A 25,288-nucleotide genomic window follows, 5' to 3' on the forward strand; every position below is an offset into this window, starting at 1 on the left:
TGCCAGCAGTGCCCGTGTGCCCATTTCCTGTACTCGGGACACAAGCAGTGGCTGAGGAATCCATGCTGCCCCCAGACCTGGACTGTAGAAGGAAAGAGAGTGGGTTACACTGCCTTTCTTTATGCCCACAGTACCACCCTTGAGCCTCATTGGGCCTCTACTTTCCCTACCTGTTAAATGATCATAATATTCTTTGCCTGGTGGAAACTGTCCTGTGCTTTGGGAATGCAAAGCTCCAATCACATGGGGTCACGACAGTTGGCTTTTGCACCGCTAGTTTCTCGGTGGGGTCACTAGTCTGGGACCCAAATGCAGTTCATCTCCTAACTTGAGAGGCCTTGCTTCCCATCACCCTGAGCTACTGGGTAGTGTCTCCAATCCCAGGTTAGCTGAGAGTTCAGTTGGATCTTTTGTAGGCCTGAGTCCTAGTCTTTTGCTTACAGGCCACGTGGACCCAAGCTGCTGACCACTTGAGTTTCTGTCCAGGTCTGGCTACCAGCCTAAATGACCCAGAAGCTGTTAGTTCCCTCTGGGTTCCTAGAACTTGGGGTGTGTGACAGGTTCATCTGAAAACTGTGATGGCTCAACCCCCACTCTCAGCCAGGCTGGGGGAACACGGGTAAGTTCCTTAAAGAACTTGGCTGCAGCTGGGGTATTGCTCCGTGACTGAGTGTTTGCCTAGTGTGCACAAAGCCCTGAATGTACTTCTGAGTTGCCCTGTGGCAACTGCATGGAATTTCCCGTTGGCAACAGTGCTCTGCCGTTGAATGAGACCCATGTAAGCAGACCATGGTGGGGGTTTATTGTTGTTTTAGAAATCTATCTCCTCAGAAGAGCTCACTGTGTAGACAAAAGTCAAGGCAGATGCCAAACAACCATTGCAAGAGGCTGGGAAGATGACTCAAGAGTAAAGATGATAGCTATGTAACCTTGACAACCTGAGTTTAATCCTCGGAACCCTGTTAAAACAAAACACACACAGCCGCAGCACACACACTTGTGATCCCAGAATTCCTTTGGCGAGATGGAAGGTGGAGACCGGAGGTTTATCTGGAAGCTTCTGGGAGGGCATAGCACAGCAGCAGGAACAAGACAGACCCTCCCCTGAAAAGGGAGAAGGAGAGGGCCAATTCTGAACGCTGTGCATGCTGTATGTGCATGATTTGCTGCATTCGCACCTGCACACACAGAAAAGTAAGCAAACAAGAAAGTAAACAAAGAGACAAATATTTAAAGATCACAGGTAGTGGCGTTCAAGTAAAAGGAAATCATGCCATGTGAACTACAGAGAAAGTGCAATCAGCGTGGAACTGGTAAAAAAAAAAAAAAGCTGTTTTTGAAGCCACCACACCAACCAAAAATTAATTCAAAATCAAATGTGTGCTGAGTCCCAGGTATTTATGGCATAGGTCAATTGTTGTTATGGGGAATTTTTTTTAAAAAACCTCCTATTCAAGACTGAACCCAGGGCTTCACTCACATAGACCAGTGCTCTACCACTGGGCTACAAGCCCAGCCTTGTTTCTGAATACTCGACAGTCATATTTCCACTGAGGTGCTGCCAGCCATTAAATGCCAGAGAATGGCTTCTCTCTTAGTTAGGGTTTCTATTGCTGCAATAAAACACCACGGCCCAAATGCAAGCTGAATTGGGGGAGGTGGGGGGGTCTATTTGACTTACACTTCTACCGCATTGTTCATCATGGAAGGAAGCCAGGACAGTGAATCAAAGCAGGATCCTGGAGGCAGGAGCTGATGCGGAGGCCATGGAGGATGCTACTTACTGGCTTGTTTCCCTTGGCTTTCTCAGCCTGCTTTCTTTTTTTTTTTTTTTTTTTAACTGGGCACGAGGAATAAAAAGACCTTGATATTCCATCCTTTGAGTTACAGTGGGGACAGAGCCGGGACAGGAAAGAGTTGGAGTGGGGTGATTAGGAAGGGCTCAGGATCACTCAAAGCCTAGTCCACTTAGTTCTTGTATTGGAACGGCTCATCGCCAGTCTCGTTGAGAAGGCAAGTGCGGACGATGGCCTCTGTCACAGCAAAGGGGTCACAATTGGCAGAAGGGCGACGGTCTTCAAAGTAGCCCCTCTTCTCCTGGCCGACAGTCCGGGGAATGCGGATGCTGGCACTGCGGTTGGCAACGCCAGCAGAAAAGTCGTTGATGTTGGAGGTTTCGTGGAATCCAGTCAGGCGCCGGGCATTGTCCAGGCCCCCCTTGGGATCGTAGGCGCGAATGTGGTACTGGTGCCGCTTGCTTAGTTTCTCAATGGCCTCCTCAATGTACTTCAGACCGTTCTCCTCCCGCATGGCCTTGGTGCTAAAGTTGGTATGGCAGCCGGCACCGTTCCAGTTCCCAGGAATGGGCTTGGGATCAAAGGTTGCTATCACCCCGAAGTCTTCACATACACGATGCAAGATGAAACGGGCCACCCAGAGATGATCTCCCATCCGGATTCCTTCACAGGGTCCTATTTGGAATTCCCACTGGGCAGGCATGACCTCGGCATTTGTTCCTGTAATCTTGACTCCAGCATACAAGCAGGCCCGGTAGTGAGCCTCCACGATGTCCCTGCCATAGGCTTTGTCTGCTCCCACACCACAGTAGTATGGACCTTGGGGCCCAGGGAAGCCATTGGAAGGCCAGCCAAAAGGGTGTCCATCTGTTCCCATGAGAGTATATTCCTGTTCCATTCCAAACCAGGGGTGCTGGTTGCTCACCATGTCCATTATCCGTTTACAGGTGTGTCTTAGATTGGTCTCTGCAGGCTTCCGGTTATACTTGAAAACTTCACAGAACACCAACTTGTTGGGCTCTTTGCGGAAGGGGTCCCGAAACATGGCGACTGGCCTGAGATACATGTCACTGTTGGAGCCCTCAGACTGAAAGGTGCTAGAGCCATTGAAATTCCACTCGGGTAATTCTTCCACACACTTGGGCTCGCAGTCCAGGGTGCGGGTCTTGCAGCGCAGCCCTTCGCCGGTCCCATCAACCCAGATATACATGGCTTGGACTTTCTCACCCTGGGGCAGGGACATGTACATTTGCTTGATGCTTTTGTTCAGGTGAGAACTTGCTGAGGTGGCTATGGTGGAAGGTGTTCTTAGTGGTGGCCGGCGGGATGATGAATGGGGTGGACAGGCCACGAGAGCGAGGCGTTGAGAGCGGAGAGGAGACAGGTGTGGGGCTCAGAGGGCACACTCTACTCCCATTCTCTGCTCCCTCAGCCTGCTTTCTTGTAGAGTCCAGGACCACAAGCCCAGGGATGGCCCCACTCACTATGGGCTGGTCCGCCACCACTGATTGAGAAAACACCTTACAGCTGTATCTTGTGATGGCATTACCTCAGCTGAGGCTCCTTCCTCTCTGGTGACTCTAGTTTGTGTCAAACTAACACACAAAACCAGCCAGCACAGCTGCCTAACCTCCGCTCAGGGTCCAGACTGTTATATGTTAGTGTGGTGGTTTGGACAAGAATGGTTCCCATAAGCCATATATCTGAATGCCTAGTCATTGGGGAAAGGCACTACTTGGGAAGGACTAGGAAGTGTGGCCTTGTTGGGAGGGAGTGTGTCGCTGGGGGTGAACACTGAGGTTTCAAAAGCCCAGTCCTGGCATCACCCTTTTCCTGCTGCCTGTGGATCCCGATGTAGGACACTCAGCTACTTCTCCAGCACTGTTGTAGGCAGAGTTTCTCTGTATCCCAGCAGCTGCCCCCAAATAGCCACACTGAGACTTATTATTAATTACAACTTTTTGGGCAATAGCTCCAGCTTGTTACTAGTAACTCTTACATCTTAAATTAAGCCATATTTCTTTTCTATGCTCTGCCACATGGCTTTTCTCAGTACCGCAAGCTCATTTCCTTCTCTCTGTGTTTTCTCACGATTCGGAGACTCCTCCTTTCTTCCCGGAGTTCTCTTAGTCTGACTCTCCACCTAATCTTAACCTGCTTAGCCATAGGCCAGTTGGCTTCTTTATTAAACCAATCACTGTAACATATATTCACACAGTGTAAAGGACTATTCCACACACCATGTCTGCCCCAGGCTGCCATACTCCCCACCATGATGATAATGGACTAAACCACTGAAACTGTAAGCAAGCCCCAATTAAATCTTTCTTTTGAAGGAGTTGCCTTGGTCATGGTGTCTCTTCATAAGAAATACATTTTTCCTTTTTTTTGTTTTTGAGACAGGGTCCTATTGCTATTCTTTAGCATATAGGTAGCAGGATATTATATCTTTTGGTTATATTGTTCTAGGAGGCTTGGTTTTTTATTTTTTTATTTTTTTAAATATTTATTTATTTATTATGCATACAATATTCTGTCTCTGTGTATGTCTGCAGGCCAGAAGAGGGCACCAGACCTCATTTACAGCTGGTTGTGAGCCAGCATGTGGTTGCCGGGAATTGAACTCAGGACCTTTGGAAGAGCAGGCAATGCTCTTAACCACTGAGCCATCTCAGGCTTGGTTTTTTTAAATTTCTGTTTTGGTTGACTTGAGTTTTATTTTTTAAAAATATAATTCAGTGACTTTTTGTTGGTATTATGGCAGTATTGCCTACTTATCAAATGGTCCTAAAAGTACTTCTGCCATTTTGTATGATGTATTTGTGTGAAGTGGTATTTTCAGCACTGACCATGCTAGAACCAGACCGCTGACCAACTCTGAAACATGTTAGAGTGTCTTATGCCCTACAGTGTCAAACATCCAGTCAAGGTTGTTTATCTAGAAATAAACAGGTGCATCCATCTTGTTGGCATGCTAATTTGCTCTTATCTTTAATAAATGGTAAAATTATATCTATACCAAAGCATTATTTTAAAGCAAATTTCTTTTTAAAAAATTTTTAAATTTCATTTATTATTTGTGGTGAGTGTACATATGATGAGTGCATGTTCATATATGACACAGCAAGTATGTAGACGTCAGAGGGCAACTTTGGGGAGCGGATGCTGTCTTTCACTGGGAGTTCTAGAGATTATACTCAGGCGGTCAGGCTTGTATGGTAAGTGTGCTTCTACCCAACTGCCCCAAAGTAAATTGTCTTCTTTTCAAAAATGCTTTAATCATCATTTTACTTTATGTGTATGGATATATTGTCTGTATGTCTTTGCAAGCCTGATGTCCATGGAGGCCAGAAGATGGCAACAAATTCGTAAAACTGGAGTTACAGACAGTTGTGGCCCTTCACAAGGTCTGGGAATTGAACTCTGGTCCTCTGGGACAGTAAACAGTGCACTAAATTGTTCGGCCATTTCAATAGTCTCTCTCTCTCTCTCTCTCTCTCTCTCTCTCAGTTAAAAACTTATCAGCCAAAATTGATGGCATATACCTTTAATACCAGCACTCAGGAGGCAGAGGCAGAGGCAGGCAGATCTCTGAATTTGAGACCAGCCTGGTCTACAGAGCAAGTTCTAGTACAACCAGGGCTACACAGAGAAACCCTGTCTTAAAAAAAACTGTGTGTGTGTGTGTGCTTCTCAGTCCTTGTCTTTACTTCAATTTTGTGACTCAAATCCTAATCAATGTGGCACCATTTGATTGCATCTACACCTATAGGCAATATACATATGTGTATACATATGTGTGTGTGTATACACGATATGAAGATGGGGTGTTGCACACACCACTGTGATCATGTGGAGATCAGAAGACAACTTTGTGGGGTCTGTTTTCTACTTTCACCTTTATGTGGGTTCTGGGGATCGAGCTCAGGGTACCAGACTTGCAAGCACCTTTGCTCACTAAACCATCTTGCTGGCCTGTAAATTTCTCTATGAAAAAAAAAGGTAAGTGCATTCAACAGACAACCTTTTCTCTACATAGTAACTTAGAACTGTCTTGTCTAAAATGAGAGCTTCTGATGTTTGTTCTATGGTTTGCAATGGCTTCTTGATGCCATGGACTGGAAAAGTCCCAGATGGTGTGGGAAGTAGTTCAGAGCATGTGCAGCCTGTTCTGATTAAAGAACACAAAATATCTCACTAGCCCAGCAGACAAGGCCCCATTCTGACTGCAAAAGCAAATACTGTTTGCCCTCTGGTGTCTCTCTGTCCCTTGCCCTCTGAGGGTTGAGTGCTTGCCTAGTTTGTTTCAAAGTTCGCAAGCCCCTTCAACTTGCCACACCTGCCCTATATCCTGAATCCTGGCTGCTGAGCTCTGGGCAGATAGGTGTGCAGCCTTTCCAAGCCATCAGGCATCTCTATCTAGAAAGAGATCCCCTGGGGTCTCTGTGCACAATATCATCATCATCATCATCATCATCATCATCATCATCATCATCATCATTATCATCATCACTTATGCCCTGGCAATACTTATGCATGCATGGGCAGCCATTTATGGCAATTCTCCAGTTGTTCCTATCCTGGGCAGTCCTAGGTGCTTGTGTTATTGTCATACCCAAGGTTCCACAGTCTTCCTTTATGCTGTCTATCCAGCGTTTTTTGGGCCTTCCTCTTCACCTTATCCCGTGCACTCCTCCAAGCTATCTTCGGGTATCTGCTGTCATTCATTCTCATAACATGGCCAAAGTATCTCATGCACTGTTGCTGTATCCTGTAGTTTACTTTCTTCTGTAGATGGAGATGTTTCTTAATGTCATAATTGTGCAGGCTATCTCTTTATGCAAAGCCTAGAATCCTCCTGAGGTATGTCATCTCAAACACATTCAGTCGCTGTTCTGAGGAGCATTTCATTGTTCAGGTTTTGGAGTTGTAAGGAAGGCAGCTCAAGACAAGTGTCTCGTGTACTTGTGATTTTGTTGTTGTCATTATGTCAAGCAAGAGTGCACAATAACCCCTCTGTTTTTATCTCAATTTCTATTCCATTATTTTAAAATAGAGATAAAAACGATGAAGAGTTGATTGTGAAAGCACTCAGTGCTTTTTCCTCACTGAATTCTCAAAACAATACTATAAGGTAAGTGTTATTTCCTAACTTTTTTTCTCAGATGAATAAACTTTCTACCCAGTTACTCACTCAGCAGGAATACTCTGACCTATTATGTGAGCATTGTGCTGGGATTCCATTTTGAATGGAAAAAAGGAACTTACTGTGTAGTAAGGCCCAAGGAGGAAGTTAAAGCCACCTTTTAGATGAAACAATAGAATAAAATCTCAAAATGTAGGGACTGTTTGGAGTAAGAGAAAGGCAGATTTTCTGGTGAGGGAGGGAGGCAGGATATCTTCATGAAGAGATAACAAGGTGTTCGGAAGCATGAAAATGCTTGCTGCTGCGGAAGGTTTGTGTGAAGGGCAGAAAGATGGAGGAGATTTGAGGAGCCATGGAGGGGAATGGAGTGGGAGGTGGAGACAGGGCCTCAGCAGGTCGGGGAAGAGCCTGGACCACCCTGGACAGCCATTGTAGATGCATAGAGGTTGGTACTGATTATGAATTTGCTCTAATCTATGTTAGAAAATAGATAGCAACTCACTGTCTTATAAATATTGTTTAGAATAAAGTCAAGTGTATTTTGTTTGTTTGGGTGTAGTATAGCTCAAATGTACCATTGAGCTATATCCCACACTCCCCTTTTTGTGGTACTGGGACTTGAACCCATAGCCTTGTACATGCTAGGCCAACTTTCTATCTCTAAGCTACTCCCTTAACCCAAGTTTAAGGATCATAGAGAAATCTTGAATTTTCTTCTTCCTTCTACTAGATAGTTCTTTCATAGATTCATGACATAGGTTAGGAATGTAAGAGTTGAGTCTAGTGTGGAAAACATACAATAATTAGAAATTGCAAAAGAACATATAAGATGGTTTGCTAAAGTATTGGAAGAGCAAGAAGAGGGAGGGGTTTGGTTTTTTTATTGCCTGGGATGGAATGCAGGGGTTTGCCCCTGCTTCTATAGGCTTGGAGGTGGCTGTTGCCTATAGGTGTAGATGCAATCAAATGGTGCCACATTGATTAGGATTTGAGTCACAAAAATTGAAGTAAAGACAAGGACTGAGAAGCACAGGCAATAGCTAGCACAGGACATATGAAGATATGACAGATATTAAAAGTTGGGAATGGGCAGGAGATGTGGACTGGAGAGCTTCTGCAGTCTAAACAGATCCCTTGGAGATCTATGATAGGCAGGCATGAGGAGATGGCAGGAGTTGGGCACAACCACAAACTCCTCATGTGGTCATCATGGCGATGCCTGTGCCATCTGCTGAGGGGCACAATGGAAAGAGAGCAGCCAGCCTTCTCTTTCCCCGTCTCCAGGGAGCAGTCTCCTTTCGCTCTGAATCTCTTACTGTAGACCCATTGTTTAGATTGCTCTCTTCCTCAACAATACCCAGGTTCACATCTTTTCTTTCTGACTGGCAAAGTACTTGTAGGAAGAAGGGTACAAAATTCACTTCTGTCTCCAACCAAAGACTTCTGTGGTTCATTTGTACAGACAGGCTCAGTGGATATCTGAGGAAACCGTGACTATCATAATGTAATGACAGCCATCCCTCACCCTCCTGTAACTTCAGGCAGATGGCTTGTCCATTGTCAGTTGCCCTATGTACCCTCCAAATCCTGAGGGTAGGGGCCAAAGAGATGGTTCCGTGGTTGGGAGCACTTACTGCTCTTGAAGAGGACCCAGATTCGGTTCCCAGCACTCATGTTGGGTGGCTCACACACAACTGCTCATAACTCCAGCTCCAGGGGAACTGACACACTTTTCTGGTCTCTGAGGGCACCCTCATGTGTGTTATACACATGCACATATACATGTACATGAACACACATATTAAAAAAATAAAACAAATCTTTAAAATAAAAAACCCTGAGGGCATATATACCAATGGGCTAACAGAAACAACCAAAGACAGATGAAAGTTGTTAATAAGTCTGTTCTGACTTCCCTTAGCTGTTTTGCTTCTGTTTTAGGTAAGGGTTCTATTGCTGCAATAAAACACCATGACCAAAAGCAGCTTGGGGAGGAAAGGATTTATTTGGCTTTCACTTCCACCTCACTATTCATCCTTGAAGGAAGTCAGGACAGGATCTCAAACAGGGCAGAGACCTGGAGACAGGAGCTGATGCAGAGGCCATGGAGGGGAGCTGCTTACTGATTTGCTTCTTCTGTTTTGCTCAGCCTGCTTTCTTATAGAAACCAGGACCACCAACCCAGAGGGGGCACCACCACAATGGAATGGACCCTCCCACAGCAAATCACTAAATAAGAAAATGCTCTACAGGCTTACCCACAGCCCAATCTTATGGAGGCGTTTTCTCAATTGAGGTTTCCTTCTCTCAGATGACTTTAATTTGTGTTAAGGTGACATAAAACCAGCCAGCATAGCATCCCTCAGCCGATGAGGTTCTGTGGGTTCCTAAATGTTTAAATAACTAGGGGGTTGAAAAGGAAGTTCTTAAAAAACAAAAAAAAGATACAATTGCCATTCTATGATTTCTGTGTATCAATCTTGATTAGGAAGATTTTAACTGTGGGGAAATAAACATAAGAATTAGTCAAGGGTCCAGTGTGAATCTAAACATGGCAGTTTGGGTGTTTGTAATGGTGTTTTTATTCATTTCCTTTTGTTTATTATATGTAAGTCTCTGGGATTTTTATGCATCTTTGTCTATATCTAGGACTTAAGAATGGCAGAGAAAGGCATTCCGACCATGCATGTTGAATGGCTGATTGAATAGGAAGTACCACAGATTTCACTTTCAGGAGCCTCGTGGCAGAATCCTTGATTACCTATGGGAACAGAAGCCTTGCAAAGAGTGGAGATGAGAGAGATCTATGAGAAAAGGAGATGATAATAAGAGATCTCTGAGGGAAAGCCTGGGGTTTATTCAGTGGCATCTTTATGCACATTTATGGAAGGGCTGAGACTACAGTTCAGTTGGCAGAGCACCTGCCTACCCTTGCAAAAAGACCTAGGTTGCAACTGCAGCACAGCATGAAACGAGATAGCATGGCACGTCTATAGTCTCGGCACCCTGGAGGCAGAGGTGGGAGGGTCGGAAGTTTAAGGTCATTCTCCACTAAGTAGTGGGTTCAAGGCTAGGATAGAGACCTTGCCAATGAATAAATAAGCAAACAGCATTTCACAGAGACTCTTAAACTCCTGCATTTGGTGTGAAGTGTCTTCAAGAAATAGCTGGAACAGGACAGGTCTCCATGGCTTACACAGAACTTGAAATGTGCATTGCCCACTGAGTGGCCAGACAGATCACCCCACCTGCCGAGAGGCGGGTATACAGGGGATCGTTTTTAATCATGTGGTCAGCTCTGGCCCGAACTCCTCATTTCACTAAAGCTTTTGACAATTCAGTTAAATTTCAACTACATTTTATTTGACTGAACTATTCCCTGATAACTTAGAGTCCTGGGACTGTCAACCCTCTCCGGCTTTGCTGATAATAGCATAGACAGGAGTTAGCTTTCAAAACCAGGGCAAAGGGAAACCTCTGTGTCTTGAGCAAGAACAGCAACGCTAATCTGAGAGGGATGCAAGCCTTTATTTACAGAGACGTATGGCCCTGGCAGGGACAGCCAGAATACAATGGTGAACTTTATCCTACATGGTATAGCTCACCAATTCTCACTCACAGCCACCGGAACTGCCAAGGGTATGGTTACCTTTGTCTATACAACACGGCTTACCTAGACTCACTCACCCCTGAGCTCATGTCTAAGCACCTGCTTGGCAGAGAAGGCACTGACAATGACCTCATCTTATCAGAGAGAACCCTGCTTTGAGGAAATGTTGCTTGAGTTCATACCCTCATGGGACAGCAGGAAAGACAACCCTTCTAAGAGGCCTCTACTCCCTAATACCTTCATCTCAAGGCTTTGTCTGAAGAGTAGGGCAGCGTCTGTATTTGAGTGTGGAACTAGAACGCTTCCTGGGCTTTGGAGATTTTCCCTTATCTTAGTCAGAGTTTCTTTTGCTTTGATGAAACACCTCGACCATAAGTAACTTGGAGGAGGAAAAGGACCCTTTGCCTTACACTTCCCACCGTAGTTCATCACTGAAGGAAGTCAGTACACAGGAGCTCAAACAGGGCAGGGACCTGGAGGCAGGAACCGATGAAGGGGCCATGGAGAGGTGCTGCTTACTGGCTTGTTCTTCAAGGCTTCCCCAGCCTGCCTTCTCATAGAACCTGAGACCACCAGCCCAGGGATAACACCACCCACATTGGGCATGGCAATTCCCCCATCAATAACTAATTTAAAAAATTCCCTATGGACTACAGTCTGATGTTGTGGAGGCATTTTCTCAATTGAGACTCCTTCCTCTCTGATGACTTTAGCTTGTGTCACGTTGACATAAAACCAGCCAGCACACCCTTGCGACATCACTGGAGAGTGTGGGTGTCTGCATTATCGTACTGCGGCTTTTTCCTCTAGGTATAACATGACCCATTGTAGAGTAGGGACTACTGAGGTCTGCTAGTCAGGCCAATGAAACAAGAACTATACAGAGATCGTTAGGTCTGTGGTAATGGTAACGGGATCACAGCATTGTGTGAGAGGACTGAATCATTGCCTGGAACTGCAGTCATTACCCTCTTCTGCTTCTCACCGGCCACAAGTACACTTGGAGACCCTAGAATAACTGGAAGTAGAAGGTGACTAAAAGTGAAGCTCCCTGATGCAGTCTCCATGAAGTCATTAGCAGTGATGGGGTGGGACTTTGTGGTGAAGCACCTGTTTGAGGTCACTCAGGTAACTATAAGTGGCCCCTCACCCGTGCTCTGTAAGTGATCCCAATAAACTCACTGGTTCACCATGCTGGACTTCACCAGGATTTTTACTTTGATCTGTTATTGGTGCCCTATCTGGGGCAAAGAGAAATTTGTTCCCATCTCCCAAGGAAAAAAAGTTAATTCAGTTAGCACACTGTTGAGTTATAAACATTAAGCCTGGTGACTTTGAGGTCTTTCTTGTTCAACTCAATGAAGTCATGTGGGGGCAGGGCTCATGTCTGACTCTCTCAGACAGTGCTTTCTCTCAAAACTTCTAAAGGTTCAGAAGAGAATCTTCTCACTCTGTACATTGAAGGCTTTGACCATCTTCCTTCCATGTTTCCACTCAGTTATGAAACAAAGCTTGTTTATTTATTTATGGTTTTTTGAGACAGGGTTTCTCTGTGTATATTTGGAGTATGTCCTGGTACTCTCTCTGTAGACCAGGTTGGCCTCAAACTCACAGAGATCTACCTGCCTCTACCTCCTGAGTGCTGGGATTAAAGGCATGCACCACCACTGCCTGGCTCTAACAATGTTCATTTTTTACATTACTTTTTAAAAATATGTTTACTATTGCTACTGACATGGGAGTGCACAAGTGTCACAGCCTGTATGTAAATGTCAGAGGATGACTTCATAGAGCTGGTTCTTCCTTCCCAGCTTATGTGGATTTTAGGGATTTAACTCAGGTTGTGAGGTTTGTGCAACAAGCCCTTTACCTTCCGAGCCATCTGGTCAACCCCTCTCCTATTTTTTTTAAGACTGCAACAATTCAGATAATATTCTTTGGTGAGAACACTTGCTCAGCTAGAGCACTCCCATAAATGAACTGATACCAATTTCTGTTGGATCTTCAAGAACAGTAAACCCTATATCTAAACATCTTTCATAAACCTCTATATTCAAATATCTTGCACAATTTTCTCCTTTTCCCTCTTAAAACTCCTGCTTTCCAGACTGGGAGGCAAAAGCACTGACTATGCAAGCCCAGAGACCTGAGTTCAAGTCCCAGGACTCGTGTGTAAAGTGAAACTGCACATAGTGGTGCATGTCTTCAGTCCCAGAACCCCTGTGCTGAGATGGGAAACAGGACAGGAAAAGTGTCTGGAAGCTTCTGGGCCAGCGAGCCTGGAATATGCAGTGTAGCGAGAGAAGCAACAAGAGAGACTCTACATCAAGAACACGGTGAAGGAGAACCAGCTCTGTACGTTGTCTTCTGACCTTCACACAGGTGCGTGGCCATGTGTGCGCATACTCACACACACAGCACATCTATACGCTAATAGTAAGAACAGACTTAAGATGTAAAGTAAAAGCTTGCCTTGTCTCTCTCTCTCGCATATGCACATCATTCACAGTGACAGAGTAGTCCGATGAGGTACTCCGCTGTTCCCAAGTAAGTCTCATTGGTTTTTAGAGCCTCTCTAAAAACAATTGACATAAGTTTTTATTGAAGAATGGATGAATGAATGGAAGGGAGCATGAGAATGTTTCTGTGTTGCCTTGGAAACCCCCATCCTGCACGAGCACCCCTTCCCCGATTTTCTATGAATTCTTGATGGTCCAGATTGAACCAAGGAAGGGATCTCAGGGAGAGCAGATTCCATCATTCCCTTCCTTGGCTCAATCTGGACCATCAAGAGTTCATAGCATGTTTAGTGTGTGTCTGTGTGTGTGTGTGTGTGTGTGTGTGTGTGTGTAATTATTCCATGGCTTATTCATGGAAGCCAGGAAACAACTTTTAGGAACTGGTTCTTTCCTTCCACTATGTGGCTCTGAGCTCAAACTCAGGCCATCAGTGTTGGTGGCAAACAGCTCTGCTCATGAAGCCATCTTGCTTGTTCTAGATCATTCATTCTAAAGGGTTCTTTGACACATTGCTTTTCTATGTTCTGTCTTTCTAGTTATTTGCTATTTCCTCCTTTATTTTCCATCCTTCCCTCCTTTCTCCCTTCATGTGTCCCTTTTCCTCTTGGATTGATGACATACTTTATTTCCTTTTTATCTCCTTTGCTTGTGTATCAATTATGAGTCTTTATTGTTCTTGTGATTGCGTTGAGTTTAGAGTGCATCCCTTAACTTATCAACACTCCCTGTGAATCACAGTGGCCCTGAGATGCAGAGGAAAAGCTTTGAAGCTGTGTCCTTCTGTTTCCTACGTGCAGACCTTGACGGACTGGTGGTCACATTTTACCCTTACGTCCATGCTGCACTGTGGTTAATGTTTCAATGGCTAATTATCTTTTAAAGAGATTTAAATAATAATTAAAATCTTATCACATAATTGCCATTTCCTCTGCTGGCCCTCCCTGGCCTTCCACCTGCTGTTGTTTTTCTTATTAAAGGACTGACTGACTACCCTTTGCCCCTCAAACCGTTCCACACATTAGAAATGGACTGCTTCTAAGTTCGTCCCATAAAGCTGATATTACCCTGATATGAAAACTTTCAAGGACATAGCAAAACAGAAATCTATAGATAACTTCTTTGATGGATATAGATGGAAAAAGTCTCTAAGTAAAATATTTGCAAACTGGATTTAACAACTTTTTGAAAAGCTAACACACACTGATAAAATTCATTTCATCCCAGCAATACCATGATGCTTAAACACAGGCAATTCAGTCAATGTAATTACATGACTTACTTACATACTTACAGTACTTACATACTCTAAGTAGTATGTAAGAATCAGGGAAGGAGACTGCATGATAATCTCAAGAGATTCTTAAAAGGTCTTCAATGAAGCACAGCAGCCCCCTAGGATCCCACCCTGGAAGATACAGGAATATAAAACTGCATTTCTGTGTATCAAAGGCTATAGACTCCAACTCTGAATCATCAACATTATAACAGAGTGAAGGAAAAAACTGAAAGAATGTCCTCTTGAGAATGAGACAAGGATCTTGGGAGATGTCTTACCTCCTGGGCTGAAGAGTGAGACATGTCTGCTCTTAAAGGAAGTGCTTTGTATCAGGAGCACATACACTAGGACCTGTTCCCACCCACTACTGAACCATATGTACGTAATCCAGACTGTTTTATTAGATTCTGTACTTTTTTTCTTTTTGGTTTCTTTTCAAGACAGTGTTTCTCTGTGTATCTTTGGCTGTTCTGGGACTCCTTCTGTAGAGCAGGCTGGCCTTGAACTCAGAGATCTGCCTGAGTGCTGGGATTAAAGGCGTGCGCCACCACCGTTCCCCCACCCCGATTTTGCACTTTTATAGACTATTTTTGAAGATTGATACATTTGCAAGATGACCGACTCCATCTTGGCCTAAATCCAGGGAGTACACAGGAAGCTTGAGGAGACAATGATGTGAATATTGAGGTGTGCATGGGGGTAACAGGGGGCAAAAGAATTAAACCTGCATTTAAAAAAAAATCACCAAGTCCATTAGAAAACCAGTTCACGTGTGTAAGACTGGAATTTGGGGAGCGTTCAGATTTGTCTAGCTACATTTTCCGAATGCATGAAAATGCCAGGTTTTGTTTGTTTGTTTTGTTTAAACGGTGTTTGTATTTCACAGTGTGTTTTTGTCAGTGGTATTAACTCGGGATACTACTTGTTAGGTATTTTCCCTTAGATGAGCCTCTCTGCCAGTGCTAATAATCCCGATCAGATCAAATCAAACTGAATTAAATATCTCCATGTTTAATAGATGGCCTTATTCCCAGGTGGCCCTAGGAAAACACAGAGTGGGAAGACCACGTGAAACCCGGAGACTTTGTGTTCATTCTCTGGGGGGCAGTTTAAGTAGCCTGTGGAAGTGGTCTTGACCTTCCCTGGGACGGACTGGTGGGCTTGCTTGGAGGTGGAGTTTGGACTGAGGCAACTCCCAGGGGAGGGAACTTACGCCAGGAGCTGGGCTGAAGCCCCCAGGCAAACAATGCGGACTCTTTTGTATAAAGGGGTGTTAGGGAGCTGAGGTGATGTCTTGACCAAACACTACTGCCTTCCTGTGTCTTTCCCTTTGAGGCAACAGTATATGTGACAGAGTAACAAATTGTTAGATTTTTGTTAATGTGCTTATTTCATTCTAGTTTGATTTATTTTAATTGTTGATGCTTAAGTTGTCAGACAGTAGACTGCTTTATTTCTGACATATTTTAGCTTTAAGTTATGTTATTATATGTGGGTGTGAATATAGATTTGGTGTTTTACAAAACACAAAAAGAGTGAGACAAGGATGTTGGCTGTCTGCATTCCTATCGGATTCAGTGCTGGGGTTCTTAGCTAGAGTGGCAAGTCTAGAGAAAGAAACAAGGGAACTGGAGCGTTGGCTCGGAAGGTAAAGTTTGTGCCGCCCAAGCATGAGGACCCGAGGTAAATCTCTAGTGCCTACGTGAAAGCTGGGCGCATTGGCCTCGTCAACAAGTGGTGTTGGGAAATCCAGACATCTTCACATAGAAGAAGGCAACCTCTCGCCTTGCTCAACACTCCGTTCAAAATGGGTCAGGGACCTGAAGGAATGGGCCTGAAACTTTGAAACTGCAGGAAAATGAGAGGAAACATTTCAAGAACTTTTCAAGCATAACACTCAGTGGCCCAGACAGCAATAGTGAGAATTGGCAAATGGGACGACAGAAAATCTGAAAGCTCCAGGACAACAAAAGAGAGCACTACCCCCGTGAAGACAGTCCAGAGATCGGGGAAGACTGACGGGAGCTGTCACCTGAACAAAGAGCTAGCACAACAACCACCACAACAACAACCAACGACGACAAACACAAAACCCAAAGAACAAACAGCTCAGTCAATAAGTGGGCAACTTACTTAAAGGTTTTTTTTTAAAAAGTAATATCACAAATGACTGATAAAGGAGTTTCTCGAAACACCAATAGTAACAATTTATGAAAAAATGATCGCTCTCTGGAAAATACGAACTCAAACTGTATTGAGATCTTACCTTAGTAAGAACAGGGCAAAGAAAGATAGGCACATGCTAGTTGGGGTCAGAAGAAAAGGAACCATCATGCGCTGCTAATGGGAATGGAAATTTCGCAAGCACTATGGAAATAACTATGGAGACTCCTCAAAAAAAAAAAAAAAAAAAGAGCCACCATATCACTCAGGTATCTATTCCTGGGTATATGCTTGGCGCTGGGGAGATGGCTCAGCCATTAAGAGCATTTCCTGGTATTTCAGGGAACCTGAATTTAGTTCCCTGCACCCATGTGTGGTGGCTTACACTTGTCAATGACACCCTCTTCTGGCCTCTACAAGCACTGCTTTCATATGTACACACACACACACACACACACACACACACACTAAATAAATAAAATATTGTTTCAAAAGATATGAACTCAACCTAAATGTCCAGCAACAGATAATTGGATAAAGAAAATAGGCAGGAACCTGGGAGGTGGAGGCAGGAAGATCGAGTTCAGTACCATGCAGGGCTACATAGTGAATTCATCTGCCTGGCCCCCACAAAAAAGAAAAGAAAGATGATACATATGCAGAGTGGGGCTGTGCTAGCTGTAAAGAACAATGGGGCTGGAATCTGTAGAAAAGTAAATGGACGAGGATCATCACATTAAGTAAAGTAAGCTAGACTGAAGAAGACCAAGGCCTCCTGTCTGCTCTCAGACGGATCACAGATATTTTTAAGAGAGGGTACAAAGAAAGCTTTTTGAGAAGAAGAAAGAGACAAGATGGGAAAACAAGAGAGGGTCCGGGAGATAAACATGAACAAAGCATGCTCTCTCTCTCTTTCACGCTCTCTCTTTTATGTGTGTGCATGTTTAAATATATATGGAGCTGGAAAGGTGGCTCAATAGTTAAGAGCAGGTGCAGCTCTTGCAGAGGACTTGGTTCAGTTCCCAGCACCCATGTACGGCAGCTTACAACCTGTAACTCTTGTTCCAAGGCATTCAACACCCACTTCTGGCCTCTCAGAGTGGCTGCATGCACAGAATAGCAGGCACACATATACACACACTTTTTTTTTTTTTAAAGAAACATACTCAGGACAAAAGTACACTAAAAAACTTTTTACTTCTTATAGCACGGGACTGTTATATATGAGTTCATTCTTCTTTTGTTTGCCTGATACAATCTGTCTTTCCCTTCATTCCTGGGAGATCTTTTTACTACTGTCGAATTCTAGGTTGTCAGGCCTGTTTTTCTCTCATCTCTTTAAAGCATAACACTGCTTATGCTTGTGCTGTTTCCCACGTGAAGTCTGCTGTTGTCTCTACTGCTGTTCTTTCCATGCATTTTCCTGGTTTCTTTACACCTTTTTCTCTTTATCATTAGCTCTGGACAATTTGATTGATGATGGACCATGGTACAATTTTCTTCCTCTTACTTGTGCTTGGGATTGGTTGAGCCTCTGCCTGTCAACAGTTTTAACAAAATTTGGAGAGGCTGTTGAGATGGCTCTTTGAGTGAAAGTGCTTGCTGCCGAGCCTGATGCCCCGAGTCCAATACCTGGAACCCACATAATAGAAGGGGAAAGGTGACTCCTGTCAGTTGTCCTTTGACTGCCATCCGTGTGCGCATGCATGAATATTTAAGTACACAAATAAGTGAGACATACATAAATAAGTACATGCAAAATCGCTACGCTCTTGTTTTCCAAACTGTTCTACTCCTGCCTTGCCCAGCTCAAAGTTCAGCTCACCAATGCTTTATTTTCTAATTAGAATCTTCTCTGTGTCTGGGTTCATATTTATTTGCCTCTTTCGGTTCACTGTTTTTCCTTTGTTTGTTTTTGTTTTTGCAATATCCAGTCTTTTAATCCCATACAGATCAATAAAATATTTTTGTGTGTATGCATGTGTGTACGTGTGCCCACAGAAGCCAAGCGGAGGCGTCAGTGGCCATGAAACTGGGGTCACAGGCAGTCGTGAAACACCCCGTGTGGGTTCTAGGAGCTGAAGTTGGGCCCTCTGGAAGAGCCATGTGTGCTCTTAACTCCTAAGGCATCTCTGCAGCCCCTTTCCATTTGTTTGTTTGTTTGTTTTGGGTTTTTTGGCTTAAGCATTGAGGTGTTGTAGTTTTCATCTCTGGAAGTTCAGTACAGTTTTACTTGTCTCTCAGAATTTTGTTATCTCTGTGTAACATGGTGGGCATGGGATATGGGCAATGTGTCAATGTCTTTGTCTTCTCTATGTCAGTTGTGGGAAGATAGAATCAGTTGCATTTCCTAATTATTATCCTTATTATGTTCATTTTTTTCTGGTAATTTCTGACTGGATGCATATAAGTAGCATTATTGAGCAGTGGGTGTATTTTTTACTCCCATAAATATTATTGGCTTTTACTCTGGATGCTGTGCAGTAACTATGAAACATTCGGACTCCTTTGTATCTTGCTTTTAACTTGACAGGCAGGACTGGGGGAGTGGTTTGACTAGGGCTAACTACTCACCAGTGATGACAGTGTAGGGGAGACAGCACTTCTCAGGGTACTGGCCATGGCTACTGCTCTTCCCACTCATGCCATGCTCCGTTCTGACTGTTGGAAGAAGCACTGTCCCTGATCTTGTGTGCTCACCATGAACTATTACTCTCTGGTTTCTTTGGCTGGTCTTCTGACTATTTGAAGGGCACCTTCTGGAGGCTTCTACTATGCAGCTCTCTCCTCTCCAAGTCTTCCCAGACTCTTCATTTTGTCTCAACTTAGAATTCATCATAGTCTGGACACGACTCCTTCAGCTGCGCCATGGCCTACAAGCTCCCTTGAGACAACGAGCTGAGCTAAGTCTACGGCTCACATCACTCGTTCTGAAGTTCTCAGAGGCCAGTATCCTGTAGGATGTGATGTCTGGTGGCTTGGAAATACATTTTGTTAGCTCTTTGGTCTCATTCGGGGGGCAGGAGGCTATCTTGTCTAGAACAGTAGTAATCGTAGCAGTGGTCGCAATAATGGATAACAGTCATAACACAGTGGTGATGGTGGCAGTCACGGCACAGAGGTGATGGTGGCAGTCACGGCACAGTGGTGATGATGGTGGCGGTGGCGGCACAGTGGTGATGGTGGCGGTCACAGCACAGAGGTGATGGTGGCAGTCACGGCACCGTGGTGACGGTGGCGGCAGTGACTTTGGTATGGTGGCAACAGTGTTTCCTATCCTTTTGCCCCTCTTCATATTATCTTTAAATCATCTCTGACAGTTTCATCGCTTCCTTCCCTGCCTTCTTAGCTGTCATTTCCTTTCTTGCATTATAATCCGCAGAGCAACAGTTAGCGGCGCGGTACTTTGTTTTATTCTTAATTTCAACTTTTCTCACCTTTGTAGTGATCTGTTTGCGCTCCATTTACATCTGTGCTGTAAATATCCATGGCCTTCTCCAAGATAACCTAAGTCTCATGGGAGAGCACAAGTTTTCTAGGAAGGGACAGGACAGCCTGCAGGTGTGAGGTTCAAAGGTCTTCTGCCATCTTTGTCAAACTTGAAGGGACCTTGCAGACGGAAGTGGCGGCTCGGCCCTAGGGTTATCAGAGGCTTCTGGTTAAGTGCTGAGTTCAGGCTAGTCAAGGCCTAATCATAGGAGTCATTGCTCCTGCTGCTCCTCTAATTACTGGGAGATTAATTAATGATCTGAGGCTCCTAGTCAGATGGCCAATGGTCACAGACGATAATAATTCACGAAATTGAAAGCCTGCGAGGGTGGGTGCATCTGGCTGCTAAAGTGGTCCTCTCCCCAGCCTGCCCAGCTCTCCTGATTCCTCTAGATCTCTGCCATCATTTCACTGGAGACCACGGAGACCAGTAAGCTACCGCAGAGGCCAGGATGGCAGTACCTGCGGATCTACTTCCACTTGACTCAGAGCAGGGGGCCTTCTCCACGAAAACAGAGTGGTCCTCAGCTCCGCCACATCCTCACCCACGTTTGCTTTTCCAGCCTCCCTCCACCATGCCCTGAGCCCCCACATCACATCTCCGCGGCCTCCATACCTCTCTGTTTTGCACTCCTTTTGCAAACCCTACTGAATTTCCCTTTGGCCACATGGTGAACCCCAATTCATCCCTCCAGATTAGGCCTGGGGACCACTCCCTCTGTAGGCCTTCATGATGTCTCGCCTGGCTTTACCATCGAACAGGTCACATGCAGAAGTCAGCAGTGCCACCATCCAGCTGCTGCTCAGGCCCTGATACTTTTCCAACCACAGGCATCTTCTGGGATACCGCGAGTCCCTAGCAAACAGACTTCCCGGTGCCAGGCTCTTTCCTCTGAAAAGTGAGTTCTATCCAAGGGGGCATTGGTGGCCATACATTCCATTCCTCGTTCCTTTCCCTTACCCCGTGAAACCACTCCCATCCCCAGGAAGGTGTACAAAGAGCCCCCACTTCTGCTCTGTGTCCCTGCGGTGTGACTGCCCTAAGGCTGGGGCCTGAACACCTCTGTCATGCTGCTGCCTCTCTGTCTGTCTGTCCATGGCAGTGGTCATTTTTCTAATAGACTCTTTACTCCCATTTGAATGTCCCTCGTGACCCCCTCCTCTCTGTGCCCACGTCATCCCAGGTTGTCTCCTGCTCAGTGGGACTGGAATTTCACTTGGATGGGTTCTCTCTGTTTCCTGCCTTCCCAATTAAACTCGGAGCTCCTTCAAAACCTCTACCACCTGCCCAGTACCTAGCATCCCACTTGGGATCCTGAAACTGCTGCCTAGATTCAGGACATGTTCTGGTAAGGACACATCCTTTGACAGTACTTTCTGTAGGAGACCATCACTGCATCCGCAAGACTCTGAAGGTTCCAGGAACAACTGAATTGTTTGTTTATTTATTTATTCATTTTTGCTTTTTCGAGACAGGGTTTCCCTGTAGTTTCTAGAGCCTGTCCTGGAACTAGCTCTTGTAGACCAGACTGGCCTCGAACTCAGAGATCCGCCTGCCTCTGCCTCCCGAGTGCTGGGATTAAAGGCGTGCGCCACCACCGCCTGGCTTTTTATTTTTTATTTATTTATTTTTGCTGGAACAACTGAATTGTACGAAAACTTTCAGACTGGACTTCTCTAAGTCTTCCATCACATTCTCAGCCTTTTCCTCCATCCTAATCCAATATGCCGTGAGTATCCTCAGACGGGTGGTCCTCCTGCCTCAGCCTCCCTAATGCACCATAATGCCTGTCTAGTCGCTATCATCAGCTAATTTATTAGCATGGAAATTAGGACCCCAAGACATATCTGGCCTAGGCACACCTGGCATGTTTGCCAGCAATGCTACAGAGGTGGACCTGATGTGTCTCACTTCACCTGCCATGTGTTGGAGCCTCTGTTCACAGGATCGGGGGCTGGAAGGGCTGGTATTGGAAATGGCTGATAGTCTCTGGTCCTGCCCCTTCCAGGGCTCCTCTAAGAGCACATGAACCTAGGAAACTGGAAACATTGCTATAGGACGCTGAGGATGGGGGAGGGCTCTGTACATTCTCTCTGCTGTGAGGCCAGCTGGGCACATCTCTGTGCCATTCTCCTTTGCCCGGGCATTTGCTTCCATCCCCTGCTCATTCTTTCTTCATCCTGTATCATCTTTCCAGCTTAGAAGAGAGGGAGAGAAAGAAAGAGACCCAGAGACTCAGCTCTGCTTTCTCCTCTGCTTCCTTGCATGCAAGCATCTGCAGGTAGAGACTGCCACATTTAGCTTCTCCTCCTTGCCCTTCTGTGTGGCATGCAGCAAATGCTTCTTGTGCGGCTGCTGAGAGACTCGCTTTACAAAACAACCACCAGCAAGGCTTCCTTCCTCCTCAGAATCATGCACTTTCATGATTTCTCTAGTGCTCCCCATTCCACTGAAAATACTTTTACAGTTCAATGTTTATTTATTTATCTTTAATTTGTGTTTATGCATGTCTGTGCACAGATGTGTGCATGCCTATGTCTGTGTGTGTCTGTGTGAGTGCGTGTGTGTGCATGTGGGTCTGTGTTGTGTGCATGTTTGTGTACATGTTTGTGCATGAGTGTGTGTGTGTGTGTGTGTGTGTGTGTGTAGGCCAGAGGCTGGTGACAAGTGTCTTCCTCCATTGCTCTCCACCTTACTTCTTGAGACAGGGTCTCTCTCATTGAATCTGCAGCTCCCAGTTTTTGGCAGACTGTCTGGCTGTGAGCTTCTGGGACCATCCTCAGTCTGCCCTCCAGCACTAAGGTTACAGGAATAGACTGCTATGTTAAGCTTTTATGGGATGCTGGGGATCTAAACTCAGGTCTGCAGGTGTTTGGGGATATCACAACCAACAAAAATTCTAGTAGGCTTTGAAATACTTTTTGTTTCATCTCAGGAGCTATTTTTGGAACAGCTACACAATTCTACATGAATTCTATCTTCTCCAATCCAAATTATCAAAAGCAATTCCCAGGCTGGCTGTAAAACACCTGTTGCAAGCATTGCTGGCCAAGTGCTGCCATCTAGTGGTACTACATATAACCACCTTTATTTATTTCAGAACACAGAAGAATTCTCCTGTACCAAGCTACAGAAAAGAGCATATGCAACATCATATTTTTTAGGATGTGTTTGTACTAGGAGCTAAGTCAGGGTCTCGTGTGTCCCAAGCTGCTTCTAACTCTTCTGTGTAGCCAAGGGTGATCTTGAACTTCTGACTCCATAGGGCGTACATCATAGGTGTGCCCTAGCACACCCCATTTGTGTTTTCTAGACAAGAACTCTACCTACTGAGCTACAACTATTCTGCTATTTTAGTCTCTGATGCACTATCTGACAGTCCAGCAACTTTACTAATTTCTGAAGCAAGGGGCACACTAACGACTCTGGCAAACGACTCCACTTTTTCTTTTATCTTCCCCAATGCTGTGTCCATAATCAGATCAAGATTAACACCTTGCTTTGGGTTGGCCACATTCAGAAGTGAGACTTCCTAAGCCTCAGTCTTCCTCACTTCCCAAGCCTGCCTTGGTTGTAACTGGTCAGCAAGTCACCAGCTCTCTTTTGGTTTCTTTGCTAACCTCTACCAAGGCATCTCCCAGCCATAGCCATGAGGGCCATTCCAGACTGTCACACTGGTACCTTGATGTAGGGTTTCCTGTGGATGGAATGGGGAAAATGGCCTGATAGTCAGAAATGAGCACATTACTCCCATCAAGAGGGACGGAAAGGAGCTGGACACACTTGGAAATGAGACCCCAATTATATTTTTATAGCAGTAGATTGTGTGTGTTGGGGAGAGTCCAACTTATCAAGTGATTCTAACATATTCTAACATTTTATAAACACTTTGGGCTATCACTGCTTAAACTCTAACAGTGCAAATCAGGATAATGGGCAAAAACTGATTTTAAAAATTAAAAAAATTTCAAGTACAGCTTGATGACTGTGCACTTGAAATCAGGTTAAGAGATATTGGAGGACACAGCACGGAAAATTCCATCTTTGCCAATTCTTCTTTTTATTAATTTTTAATTTGACATAATTTCTTGATTGATTGTTTGGAAATTTGACATCATGCATTCTAATTCTGCTCACTTACCAGTCCCCACATATCTTCTTCTCAGCCCTCCAGCATCTTCTCCAAAATAAAAATTTTAAAAAGCAAAACAAGCAAACAAACAAAAACAAAGCAAAACAAAAAAAACCCTTCTGTCTTTGTTCCTCCACCTTTCCTGCCTTTCCAACCCCTCTTCATTTGTCCTAGTGGCACTGGGAGCAGTGTGTCACATAGTACACCCTTTGGTCCAATCATCGTTTCTAGCAGATGTTCATTACAATGAGTCATCGGTGTGGTTCGAGGCCTCTGGTCTCTGGCACACCATCCTCACTGGGTCCTCACTGAAACTCCTCTGGGATATCCTGAGGCTGCCTGAGTCATGGAGATTGCCCAGGTATCATTCCGCAGAACAAGTCCCCTCAGGAGCTCTTGCAGGTCTTGGATTTTCAGGGTCCCATGTTGGGGTGACATCTGTTGGGATCCAGCCTCAATGGGGTTTGCACGTTCCAGGGTAGAGGCATGAAGATTAGAAATAATAGGAGGAGCAGAAATACAAAAGGAAAAGAACAGAGACGCAGAATAGAATGGGGAGGAAATCCAGTGAATCCTGAATTTGACAGTGTTTATTCGCCATATGCTTATATACCTCAATCCAAAAGGAGGTGGGTGGGTGGGGGGGGGTAAGAGGGCAAAAGACTGCTTTAACGTGATACAAAGGACAGACAGAGTGATTACCTGCTTTAATACCTGAAGCATCAAGCAGCTATATCCTGAGTTAAGTATTCTGTTATTTAGGCAGGAGTTGCAACAACCACACCTTAGACCAAGCATCCTGTCGGCAGCTATTCCCTGGGTCAAACACCCTGTCATATCGTTGAAGGAGCAGGGATAGGCTTAAATACTCCGACCTTTGGTCAAGGTGGAACTGACCACTTCTGTGGGCTCCCACACTAGATGGGGTAGATGCTAGAGTGGGCCACTCCAAGGCCAGGTTGTGGGCCTAGGTAGTTGCTGAGCTAGTCAGTCCTGGCCACTCTTGGGTGTTTAATCACAGCAATAAGAAACAAAACCCAGAAAATATATGCTTTATAGATTTATGTATTTTTGACACTTGCTTTTCCAATCATGTATATTATCTTAGAAACAGTTCCATGCCAGTACATTTAGTTTTACCTCGTTAATCTATAGA

The 25,288-nt window shown here is 44.9% G+C and overlaps 1 protein-coding gene across 1 annotated transcript; it reads right to left on the reverse strand.

The window, feature by feature from the left end:
- Positions 1-1,845: 1,845 nt before the first annotated feature.
- On the reverse strand, positions 1,846-19,346 carry LOC119807190 (glutamine synthetase-like). The gene is made up of 2 exons (XM_042054536.1): positions 19,085-19,346; positions 1,846-3,188 (listed from the first exon to the last, which is right to left on the reverse strand). Exons 1-2 carry the CDS (start codon positions 19,344-19,346, stop codon positions 1,969-1,971), a joined length of 1,482 nt encoding a protein of 493 aa, XP_041910470.1. The 3' UTR covers positions 1,846-1,968.
- Positions 19,347-25,288: the final 5,942 nt, after the last annotated feature.

Source organism: Arvicola amphibius, chromosome 2 (genome assembly GCF_903992535.2).
Source record: "Arvicola amphibius chromosome 2, mArvAmp1.2, whole genome shotgun sequence".
In the NCBI taxonomy this organism is placed as follows: domain Eukaryota; kingdom Metazoa; phylum Chordata; class Mammalia; order Rodentia; family Cricetidae; genus Arvicola; species Arvicola amphibius.

Excerpts from the sequence above, each read along its gene's own strand:
- LOC119807190 (XM_042054536.1), bottom strand. The coding sequence starts at position 19,346 with ATGAATTCTAAGTTGAGACAAAATGAAGAGTCTGGGAAGACTTGGAGA. Across the intron at positions 3,189-19,084 it reads CCCCTACACTGTCATCACTG|CCCCACACCTGTCTCCTCTC; the intron begins GTGAGTAGTTAG and ends GTGCCCTCTGAG.